Genomic DNA, 13,104 nt, shown 5'->3' with positions numbered 1-13,104 from the left:
AGACAGGTAGACACACTCATCTATAGGCAGACAGGTAGACACACTCATCTATAGGCAGACAGGTAGACACACTCATCTATAGGCAGACAGGTAGACACACTCACCTATAGGCAGACAGGTAGACACACTCACCTATAGGCAGACAGGTAGACACACTCATCTATAGGCAGACAGGTAGACACACTCATCTATAGACAGACAGGTAGACACACTCATCTATAGGCAGACAGGTAGACACACTCATCTATAGGCAGACAGGTAGACACACTCACCTATAGGCAGACAGGTAGACACACTCACCTATAGGCAGACAGGTAGACACACTCATCTATAGGCAGACAGGTAGACACACTCGCACTAAGCCAGGAGTAGCTCCAGCTAGAGGAATGTTTGTGAGTGTGCATGCGCATCTGCCTGCATGTGTGTACTCGTTCACCACGTGTGTGTGTGAGCGAGAGCTGGCCTGTGCTTCTCAGTCTACTCTGTCAGGGCTTTAGCCCTGGTCTTATTGCTTTAGCAGGGAGAATACCAGGTGGTTTTCTTCATTGTCTCAACAGGGAGCGATGAGTGGCTCAGAGTCTCAGACCAGAGAGAAATAAATCAGTATTTACCATCCTCCCTCCCTCACTCCCTCCCCTCCACCTCAACAGACTAAGATGGAAAAACTGACTCAAGCAGGTTGCTGCTGCTCACTCTTAAACACTCCATTTACAGCGAGACTGGCTGCAGAGAAATGGCACTCTCGAGACACACAGGCATTCTTTCTCTCTCTCTCTCCCTCTCCTTCTGCAGCTATTATGTGGCTCCCTCTTAGCAAGTCTGGCTGTACTTGTCAATCCCTTGTCTTCTCTTTCTCTCCTCACTCAACTGTATTCCTCCACTCCTCCATGCTCTCTTACTCTGCCCTCTACCTCATGTCTCGCTCTGTCTTTTCTCTCTCTCTCAGTGTCTCTCTCAGTCCCTTTATCTCCCTCTCCCTCTTTCACTTTCTTTGTCTCTCGATCCTTCCGTCTCTCTCCGCTCCTTGGGCTCCCTTGCATCCTCTGTCTCTCTTGCTGCTGATCTCCATTCTGAGGGCTGAGGGCTGACTGCTGGACGACTAACGACAAAACAAGACAGCACTTGCATTCCAGAACAATCCGTCTCCCCCACCAGCTCTTTCGATAGACATGAACAAGATGAACAGAGCAGAGAGAAAAGAAGCAAAATCTCCAAAATCTCCAAAATGCTATAACCCTATAACAGAATAACACTAACAAAGGCCTAACACACACACACACAGCAGAACAGACAGTACTTTCCAATGGCTATCTGACTTTTGGATCTCAACCGTCTGGCTGTTGCTAGAATGACCCACTTTGAACCAATTATGTGAATTGCTTGGACTTTTGTGGAAATGATGAGAATCGAACCTGAGCTGTTTTCTTTCAAATGCAGGAATGAGTAGAAAGTAGAATGCCTCCCTTTATTCACAGACACAAACTATAATTACATGGCATCATCAGCGAACTCAATGACCCAGAAAGCTTTGCCAGAAAACGTTGTCGCTGAGCCACAGATAAATACTTTCATACAGGCTTTGAGGCCTACTTATCCAAAGTATTGAATGCCTGCATCAAAATTCAACATGACAACCAAAATGATAACAAAATTACTCATGAAAATAAACTTCAAGCCAGTGCCTTAGAAACATGAAAAACTATATCTAAATATTAGCTACAACATTTTCTGGCAGCAAGAACACATGAATCATTGAGTGGTTTAAGGAACAGCCTCCAGTGATTTGATAAACATGATATGTTCTTGGTTAGGGGATATGATTTAGAGAACCCTCTTGCTTTGGGTTTATTCTTTTTGAGGAAAGGAACTATATTGCTGTTATAAATCAACTTGTGTTGCTCAGATTATTTTTTGCCTTTTGTTCTTGAAGGAGAAATGAATAGTGGTAATACATCAACCATGTTCCTATGGGCTCTAATGACCAGTCAAACACCATGCAGTCAGACTTGTACACAGACGAAACTCGCCAGGAGATCCACTCTAAACATCCTGTGAAAAATATTTGGAACTTGCTTCCAATGTCTCCATGGCAACCAATTCCTGTCCCTGTCCCAGTTTTGAGCGGGTGGGGGGATTGGTTGTCCTGCCCTGGCCTGACACTACCACTGACATTATAGGAGGAGACATAGAGCCCACCTGCCAGGGGATGAAGGAACACACAGACACCCCTTTCACCTCACATTCTCAAATAGAAAAGATTCACACACTGTAAATGTACCATTCTGTATTGTTCAACCTCATTTTGTTGTTTCTCTCTGTCTGTATCTCTGTCTCTCTTTCATAAAGTCTTTCCAACCACCAACACCCCCCAGCCCCCCCTGCACATTTTCTCACCTAATAAAGAAAAATAGAATGGCTACAACTGAAGTAGTGAGGTTTCTAGAGTGGGGTTAGCTACCAGGGAAGATAATCATGCGATTTCCCCCTAAAATGCTTCAGTCAGTAGTTCTGCTGCCCAGGCTGTGGCTAGGATTGAAGCTAGGGCTGACTGGGGATGGGGATTGGGGTTGGAAAGAATGACTCAAGCATTGCTTTCCATGCTCAATAATTATACTACCCCTTAATAGAGAACAGTGCTGCTATCCTGGAGAGCTGAATCGTGAATACCCAATTATTTTGGCTGGAAAAGAGCTACAGTAAGAAGTAGGCCTATCCCACTTCTGGCCTTACAGTGTATACAGCACAGATGTTGAGTGAAAATAGACATAGGCCCTGACACTACTCTACTAACTGCGAGAAAAGTGTGGCAGGTAGCCTAGTGGTTAACAGCGTTGAGCCAGTAACCAAAAGGCTGCTGGTTCAAATCCCCAAGCTGTCTAAGTGAAAAATCTGTCACTATGCCTTTGAGCAAGGCACTTAACCCTAATTGATCCTGTACATCGCTCTCAATAACAGCATCTGCTGAATGACTAAAATGTAAAAGACTAGCATGACATTCTACATCCTTTGCTGGCATGGTACCACATCTGTTGAAAACAGACACTCAGTTGTAAGAACCACTATTGAAAATACTAAAATCCCTACAGCCATTATTGGGGCTTTGGGTTGTGAACTCAAACCAACAGCATCTTGACTTAATTATCTGAGACTACATATGAAAAGACTCAACTTTTCACCATGAAATCAAGATAAAACCCTATTTTCTCCTCTTCAATAGAGGATCATGTCCGAGCCTGAACATAGTCTCCTGTCAAATCACTGTCCTGGAAAACCTGGCTCTACAGCTTTAGTGGGAAGAGGTCCAATAAGATGTCCCATGGTCCTTTGGGGCAGTCTGACTATGAACTCTTGAGAGAACAGTGTTTCCCTGTCCCCAACAGTCCCTAACATGACACACAAATGTTTATGTCATGAGTGGCATACAAAGGATCTCCTTCAATCTGACAGACAGAGTCAAACTTCTGACCTGGAATAATCTTTTATCAGCCATCACATTCCGTCATCTGCACAGATATAAAAGAAGAGTGTCAGTCTTTGCTGTTGATCAGGCGTTAGGTGGAGCTGGTTGGAGGCCAGGGGTCGTAACCTAAACCATGAACCACTCAACTGCCTAGCCAGTTCAGTTCCACACCATAATGGCTGCATTCACAGTCTGAAGTGGATCATGAAATTGCAGGGTCACTGCTTCTCTCCACAGTCCAGCTAACTCAGATTCCTTCCCCTGCACCACGGTGATAGACACACAAACACATGCACACACACTCAAAAACAGGCCTTTTCACACCACAGAACCACCACTTATCTGATTGAGTCAAACGGGCTTGAAGGATTTCCCATATCGAGGGATAAGAATATGACCATTGAAAAACTGGTGCTGAAACAGTATTCGCTCAAAAGGGACAAACAATTACTAATAATGATGGAGGTTGAGTTTGGGGATTGCACTCTGAACTGAATTTCCTCCATTTTGGGTTTCATGGCTGTGTTTTTATTACTTGATTGCAATGCTCAAATGCCACCAGTCTGGTGCCTGTGTCTGTGTTTCACCATCTTGCAGCCAGAACAGTTCCAGAGGTTTCCATTGCAACACCAGGTTCGGAGGCCATGGCTATTGGAAGGCTTGATCATGAACATTCTGCATCAGTTACATCAGTTAGTAAAAGCCTTGCCCTCTTCTTCCATAACACACATGAATGACATTAGGGGGAATGTGATAAAAAGGTGCATCCAATCTATCATGGAAACTTCCTTTTGTAGAGGAACCGTTCCGACGGTGGGCCGAGCGGACGGAAAACCGCTGCGGCCCAGCTTTGCTTGACCTTTGACCCCCATAGTAAAGTCAACCTTTACACAAAAATAACATTTGAATGACCCAGGATGCTTTGCATGGCTCCAAACCTGGATGCTATGAAACTCACACCATCTCTAAAGCCTCTCACCAAAACTCACCTAATGGGACACAGCTATTTTTCCAGCGAAAAGCCTCAACTCTAAAACCAGTGAGGTACTAGTGGTATATTTTTCTTGAGAAAAATGAAACAGTGCTTTATTTCATAGTGCTTTGTTCCACCAGGAGTGGAATAAAAACATCTGGAACGCATTTTTCACCCTCTTTTTTTTAGGCTCAGCAGACGCCAGACGGCACAATGGAGCTTATCGGATCCAGATGTTGAACACAGTGAAACAACAAGTGCTTCTTTCTTACTATCCCCTTTTTTTTGGATAAAAAACAAATGGATAAAAACTAAATATTGGAGAAACTCCATGAATCTTAAAATTACAAAGACTCCAATACCCATAGTCCTTTTCAGGCTGAAAACAACAAGCACTGTAGTCAATGTTTACATATCGAGTAGTCGTTGGCTTCGGCCCCAATCCACCCACGTTTCCATTTTGCCCAGGTATTCAAGGAATGCTATTCAAGTATTTTTGATGAATAAAGCAGTTTGACATGCCTAGAGGAATGTTTCCTATTGACACAGACCATTCAAAAACCTTTACTTAATTAATGATAACAAACCAGGAGAAAAATTGCCAAAACACTAAAATGTGATTGAAGCTTTGAGAAAAGGCCCCATTGATTCCGGTGGGCGACTTGGTAGAAACAGTGAACTTCTCTTTAACCTCTGTTTGCCTCCACACAAAATAAACCTTTTGGGAGCAAAGCCTGGCCTCTGAGAAGCAGCCACATGGCTAATACAACAACAACTTTCACAAGAAAGCAAAATAAAGCTGCACTCATCAAGGTCTGGGAATTAAAGCTCTTTAAAACAAGCATTGTTAAGCGAGAGATCTAGATAGACCCAGAGATCTCCACTTTGGCAAAATATCTGTTTTCTTAAAGTCAATTATTTATCATCCATGTTTTAACCATTAAATCACATTCGGCCATCTTTGTTTTTAGTTCTTGAAAATGTAATCAAAGCCAGAATGAAGAATGGGCATGGTGTTCCAAAGCAAAGCCTTCCAGACTTTTTTGTGTCAGGAAATCATGTCACGCAAGTACCCACAATGCACCTTTCTCTCTTTCTCTCTGTCCCTCTTGTCCTGAACAGCCAGTGACTCACCAGGGGTGAGTTGTTTAAAAAACATAAAGATCATCTTTAGCATTAGTAGGCAATGGATGAATGATGATCTTACTGCTAAAGATCTTACTCTAGCAGCAAGATCATTCCTTTCCCCAGGCTCTGAAACTGTAAATCCAGCAGCGCTGGTCACCTGAAGGTAATGATCCTCGAACTTTAACCTCTGACCCATGCCCTCTGACCCCATCCATCACACCTAGGAAACTCGTCTCCTATTGGTCTCCTGTCATTACCAGACTTTCACTCTGTACTCCAAGAGAAGATAACCAGGTCATAAATAAACAATAAACTGAGGTTAGGCTCTACCTCTGATCACACTTGGGTTTAAATATGTTTTTGTCATTATATATCCGATCCTAGAACTGTTCAAATTACTTCATCATTGAAACCTCGATCTTGACAGTTTTGAGGGTACAAACTGTTCTGTTTTGTTCTGTCCTTGTCATTATCGCCATCTTTTATGAGGTTTGGCATGGGACTATCTGTTTGTTCAAAGTTCTGGGACAATGAAATGTTGTATAAAACCACTACACAATTAAAATGGAATTGTAATGAGTTGAGGCTTGTGTAAAAAAAAAAAATTGAATCAAATTGGGAAAGACAATGGAGAACAAGACATATGGATATAAATATATTTATATATATACAAACAAATATTTCTCAACAAAAGAGAAGTCAATAACAGTAAATGCTACAAAACAATAACCACATGAAACAACACACCCCATATTAATTATCTGTATTGATACACCATCCAAAGTGTAATTAATAACTTCACCATGCTCAAAGGGATATTCAATGTCTGCTTTTTTTTTTTACCCATCTAACCGGTGCCCTTCTTTGCGAGGCATTGGAAAACCTCACTGGTCTTTGTGGTTGAATCTGTGTTTGAAATTCACTGTTCGACTGACCTTACAGATAATTGTATGTGTGGGGTACAGAGATGAGGTAGTCATTCAAAAATCATGTTAAACACTATTGCACACAGAGTGAGTCCATACAACTTATTATGTGACTTGTTAAGCACATTTTTACTCCTGAACTTATTTAGGATTGCCATAACAAATGTATTGAATACTTATTGACTCAAGACATTACAGCTTTTCGTTTTTAATTAACTTGTAAACATTTCTAAAAACATAATTCCACTTTGACATTACGAGGTATTGTGTGACACAGAATCTCAATTTAATTCATTTTAGATTCAGGTTGTAACACAACAAAATGTGGGAAAAGTCAAGGGGTGTGAATACTTTCTGAAGGCACTATATGTTAGTGATAGCACGTGATTTGATGAAAAACATGAATTGTATTGCAAACAATCATGTGTGAGTTAACGTGTTCTGTACAGAATGCCTAATAATAAAGTGTTTCATATCACGTCAAATAAAAACTGTTTCCTTTAGATAAATTCAGTGGAGAATGGTGCCTTCTTGGGGCTACTCCAAAAGTGTGTTGATAACTGGAATGCTTTTTAATCAACACATTGCTATTAATTTGTTACACTGTGTTGAAAACATTCAAATCAACCACAAAGTAGGCTGATAGGCCTTCATTATGCCATGTAGTTGATGATGCATGTCTGCTGAGCATAGATAGACATCTAGAATCCTGTAGTCTAAACAGAATAGATAGACGATAATGCAGAATTTCCACTGTGTAGGTGAAGTCTAGCCTGGTCCCAGATCTGTTTGTGCATAGCACTAAGGGATCTGAAACAGGGCTAGGGGATGAATAACATTCCTGATCAGAACCAGAGGTGCTATGGAAGTCTCTACACTTAGAAAAAAAGTGCTATCTAGAACCTTAAAGGGTTCTTCGGCTGTCCCCACAGGTGAACCCTTTGAAGAACCCTTTTTGGTTGCAGGTAGAACCAGTTTTTGGTTCCATGTAGAAACCGTTCCACAGAGGGTTCTACATGCAACCCAGAAGGGTTCTACCTGGAACCAAAAAGGGTTCTACCTGGTGCTTCTGATGTCATTCTCAGCCCTGGGGCCTGGAGCTGGAGAGGGTCATCTGGTTTGGATCAGGATGATAAGTCCTTTACTGCTGAATTCTCTGGAGAACCTGGCCTCATTTCTTTTAATTACCAGTTAACCATACAGTCTGTCTGCCCTGATGGGACACATCTTTCACAAGCTGTCAATCAAAGCTGACTGTTTTCCAATATATAGTGCCTTCGGAAAGTATTCAGACCCCTTGACTTTTTCCACTGCCTTATTCTAAAATAGACTAAATTGTTTTTTTGGATTAAATTAAATGGATTAAATTAGAAAGAAATCCTCAGGAATCTACACACAATACCCCATAATGTCAAAGTGAAAACAGGTTTTTAGAAATGTTTGCAAATGTATAAAAAAAAGAAAAACTGAAATACCTTTTAGTATTCAGACCCTTTGCTATAATAATATAATAATAATATGCCATTTAGCAGACACTTTTATCCAAAGCGACTTACAGTCATGTGTGCATACATTTTTACGTATGGGTGGTCCTGGGGATGAGACTCAATATTGAGCTCAGGTACAACCTGTTTACATTGATCATCCTTGAGATGTTTCTACAACTTGATTGGAGTCCACTTGTGGTAAATTAAATTAATTGGACATGATTTGGAAAGGCACACACCTGTCTATATAAGGTCCCACAGTTGACAGTGCATGTCAGAGCAAAAACTAAGCCATGAGGTTGAAGGAATTGTCCGTAGAGCTCCGAAACAGGATTGTGTCGAGGCACAGCTCTGGGGAAGGGTACCAAAATATGTCTGCAGCATTGAAGGTCCCCAAGAACACAGTGGCCTCCATCATTCTTAAATGGAAGAAGTTTGGAACCACCAACACTCTTCCTAGAGCTGGCGTAAAAACCACATGACAGCCCGCTTGGAGTTTGCCAAAAGGCACCTAAAGACTCTCAGACCATGAGAAACAAGACTCTCTGGTCTGATGAAACCAAGATTGAACTCTTTGGCCTGAATGCCAAGTGTCACGTCTGGAGGAAACCTGGCACCATCCCTACGGTGAAGCATAGTGGTGGCAGCATCATGCTGTGGGGATGTTTTTCAGCGACAGGGACAGGGAGACTAGTCAGGATCGAGGCAAAGATGAACAGAGCAATGTACAGAGGGATCCTTGATGAAAACCTTATTTTTGATAATATAGCTATAATATGTATTATGCTTATTTGCTGTAAAATAAATATTTCCATGATTGATTAATTAATTGTTGTATTAAACACTGCTTAGGTTGACATTGGCAAGAATAGCAATGTAATAAGCCTCTTGCTAGCCAATACCAAGTCATAAACTCCACTCGTACTTGCATGTGTCCTGGTTTCAGGAAGTGCTGCAGCATCACAGATGATAATTTAACAAGTCTCTTGTTGTTTTCTGTTAGTCTTTAAGAGTTGATTGAAGACAGCAGCATCATAGTGAGTTGCCCCACGCCCTTCAGTCCTAGTTAAACTCCAGTCCAATTCTCCACGTCATCTGGCATGACTGGAAACTGGGTCTGTCAATCACATATGAGCAACGACAAGACCACACCCCCCAGATTTTTTTACCTTTACTTTACCAGGTGGCATTGAGATCAGAAGACCAATTATTCAAGGGAGACCTGTCCATTTCTCCCACAGGGAAGAAAGTTCAAGGCCTCATGTATACCAAAGGGCCATAATCAATAATCAATCAAAGTCTGCATTCAGGATTCACATGAATATGTAATTGTTTCCATCATTAGGACACGACTCAGACTTGTATGTGCAGGCCCATACAACTTTGTTTGACTGGAAATCGCATTGTGTTATCAAATTACAGTCAAAGGCAATGTAATCCAGTCCAGATCTCCATATCTCCACCTCAGAGGGGTTTTTTCTGTCTCATGTTGAGGTATGTGGAGGGAACAGACCAGGCCATCTGTTTATCTAACAGCCTTTTGACCAGTGGAGGCTGCTGAGGGGAGGACGGCTCATAATAATGGCTGGAATGTAAGTCAATGGAATGGTATCAAACACGTGTTTTCCATTGGTTAATACCATTCCATTCTCCATTCCATCCATTACTATGAGCCGTCCTCCCCTCAGCAGCCTCTACTGCTTTTGATTGACTGACTGACTGACCACCTGTTTTCTGACTGGCAGAGAGCTCCAGAGTAGCCAGCATGCAGGCGGAGGCCACCTACCATGCCATGCAGGACACTAGGCCTAGGCCTGACTCAAACCCCCCACATCACCCACCACTGCTCCTGTCCACAGCATGAACCCCCTTCCTTCATCTAGCAACATGTAACTCACGCAATTCATTTCCAAAAGTGATTTGATGTTCGAATAAGGGTGTTGGAAAGTAAAAGAGCCTGATTGCAAAACCATACTGTTTGAGCAGTTCTCTAGGCACACCCTCTAAAAAAAAGCTTACAGGTGATCACTAAATAACCTTATTTTCTCATCACAGAGTGCATATAAAACAGACAGCTGGAATTCGGGAGGATAGCCAGACAATGTTAATGGCATATTTTAAAAGGAACCTTGAAGACGATTTCACAGAGACATTACACTATTTTATTGAGCATATGTGGTATGTCTGCGCGCATCCCTGCCCACAATGAGATGCCAAGCGTCGGCTCCACCCTGCCACTTCAGACGGACGGCCACGCCCTCTCAAGAGAGCTGCGCTCCATTCTGTTTCTCATTAAAGAAATACTTTAAAGTCAACTGTTTCATATGGGAATATGGAGCACATTATGCTCATGGATGTACTTGTCGTCAAGTCAAAAATACCAACAAAACCACAAAAGCTTGCCAAATATGAAACCCCAAAGAAATTACTATATTTTCATATCATATCCAGAAAGCTGCATAATTGTTTTTTCAGTTAGGCTATGAAAACATAACATTCCATAAAGTATGCCTAAAGAAGAAATAGCCTACAATCTATCGACAAGAGGGAAGAAAGGTCAAATGGTTTTCCTATAGGCTATAAAAGGTGAGCGTGGTTTCCAGGTTGATCAATTCAACACTAGGCAGGGAATAAAAAGTAGGCTCTATATCTTTACATTAGGCCTATCATCCCGCATAGCAATGTGTAGCTTATGTGCGCCCAACACAATAAAACTTAAAGACACTAAAAATATATGCTAAATTATGTGCATCAGAAGTAGCACTATAGATGGCGCAGGAGGACCCCATCTTTCAGAGTGCACAAATCCATCGCTGGAGGCAGAGAAGTTCATCTGAACGGATGAGAGAGAAAACATTTGGCACAAGTTTCTGGACGAAAAAAAATTCGTTGGCGCTGCTAGTCCTCTATGCAGCGGGCTCTTACCAAATCGATAGACTTTAACAACAAACTAGAGAGAGCAATGCAGTACAACGTATATGAACATTCTTTAAAAAGCCTTGACCGGGCCCCCGGTCATTTCAGCTTATGACACCAATATGAATGTGGACCACATTCCAAGAACCAGACAATTAAAGCATGGTTTAAAAGAGGGGCGTAGAATTGAAGTTGCACAAGTGTATGTATGATAGGGCCTTGTTGCACATGAGAACATATCACAGTCTAAACAGACGGGCAAAATAGTGCGCAGCAGCAATAGACTTCAATACAGGCTGTGGTATCTTACCTGAACTGGCTTGTGATGTGACAAAAAGTAGAAGTATCGCTAAAGTGATTTGCGAGTCCTTTATCCTCCGTTTTACTTTCCATCTTATATGTGTATCCATGGTCGCCAGTGACGTCCACGGCAAAAGTGTGTTAACTTTTTAAGAGCAACTCAAAAAATACTTGTGACAACTTCTGATTAGGAGAGAACTAGTAGCCAAAGGTCCCAGAGAAAGAGAGAAGGGGAAAATAGCGTTATTTTCTCAAGCAGCCATACGTTTTGGAGTGTGGATTCCTCCAGCTAGTGTGACGGATGGGACACCCTCTCTCGCGCACTCGTCCTCTCCACTCCTCTTCTCGCTCCTCTGAAAAGGCTACTCTGCGCTGCTGAGCCTCTGATCAGAAGTGTTGCCCCCTCTCAATAGACACTGGAGCCATTGGAAGTACAGGGTAAAAAGGTCCCCCCGCAGGCTGTCAGTCAGGTTGCGGACAGGACAGGAAAACAAATCAGAGGGCTCGAGTTATAGGACAGGCCTTACCATTGGCTGTGGAAAGGATGAAAAGTTTAGTGAAACGCCCACTCTCGGTGCGCTGAAGTTTTTGCCTCCCGCGGGGCAATCCTTTCTTTAACAACAAAATCCGCTTTGAAAAGGGGCGTTAAAGCGGGAGAGACAAAAACGTTTTGGACAAGAACAGACAGATAGTTCAACAAGACTTCTAAAGATAAATGTTGTTTTCATAACCAATACATGACTTTCCTTTCCATTACAGCAAATGAGAAGCTATTCTAATAATTTGAATAATAATATAGAGAATTTGAGTTTTGGACACACTGATGTAGAAACTGGCTGGGCCAATTGGGTGCCTTTTGAGAAGTATAACTTGGTCAAAAACAACTTTTAATTTCACATAATTTTAACATTCTGTCATGAAGAGAACACGTTCAACTTCAGTAAAAAAAACTAATTTTCCCATCTCAAGTGGTGAAATAAAATTTAAAAAATACAATAAAAAAAAAAGAACTATAGTAAGTGGCTACACTACATGCCAATTAAAGTAACAGCTTTGACCTTAACAAGTTTGATGATTTAATCTTAATTCAACCATTGTGAGAGGGGGAATGGAAGCGTGTTGTGTGCAACAGGGAGAGGTAAATTAACTGAAAATAGTTATAGCCTGTCTCTATGGATATCAGGGTTGGCGTGTTATGCTCGACCCCCTTAGTTTTCCATCACAAAACACCAGAAAATGTCCAAAAAGAGTAGAATCAGCTCACACTATGATTTGACTATTAGATGTAAAATATTTCTTTAGGGAAAAAAATGAATAATTTCACCATATTAAAACAAGAGTTTACTTCAAGAAACAGGATTGACCTTAAAATGAGGGACAGCAGACATAAATACATTTACATTTTAGTCATTTAGCAGACACTCTTATCCAGAGCGACATACAGTTAGCGTATTCATCTTAAGATAGCTAGGTGGGACAACCACATATCACAGGCATAGTAAGTACACTATTCCTCAATAAAGTCACTGCTATCAGCAAAGTCAGAGCTAGAAGTGCAAGTGCTGGATCAATAACGTTTTTTTTGGAGGGGGGGGGGGGGGATTATTTAAGATACTCTTTAAAGAGGTAGGGTTTGGAAGATGAGTAAGGACTCTGCTGTCCTAGCTTCAGGGGGAAGCTGGTTCCACCATTGGGGTGCCAGGACAGAGAAGAGCTTGGGCTGTGCTCTTCATAGGGGTGGGAGAGCCAAGAAACCAGAGGTGGCAGAACAGAGTGCTCGGGTTGGGGTGTAGGGTTTGAGCATAGCCTGAAGGTAGGAAGGGGCAGTTGCTGCACTGAAGGCAAGCACCATGGTCTTGTATTGGATGCGAGCTTCAACTGGAAGCCAGTGGAGTGTAGGAAGGAGCGGGGTGA

At 42.0% G+C, this 13,104-nt stretch overlaps 1 protein-coding gene across 1 annotated transcript in view; it reads right to left on the bottom strand.

The window, feature by feature from the left end:
- The window catches only part of LOC311127508 (uncharacterized protein), a 79,144-nt gene extending 67,748 nt beyond the window's left edge, over positions 1-11,396 (bottom strand). Inside the window, exon 1 of the mRNA XM_084159330.1 lies at positions 11,201-11,396. Coding sequence (XP_084015456.1) covers positions 11,201-11,300 — 100 coding nt within the window. The 5' untranslated portion in view covers positions 11,301-11,396. The remainder of the gene's footprint in view (positions 1-11,200) is intronic.
- Between the last annotated feature and the right edge of the window lie 1,708 nt (positions 11,397-13,104).

This window comes from Coregonus lavaretus (assembly GCF_964263955.1).
Source record: "Coregonus lavaretus genome assembly, chromosome: 4".
NCBI classification, from domain to species: Eukaryota; Metazoa; Chordata; class Actinopteri; order Salmoniformes; family Salmonidae; genus Coregonus; species Coregonus lavaretus.
This window is presented reverse-complemented; position numbering and strand designations above follow the sequence as displayed.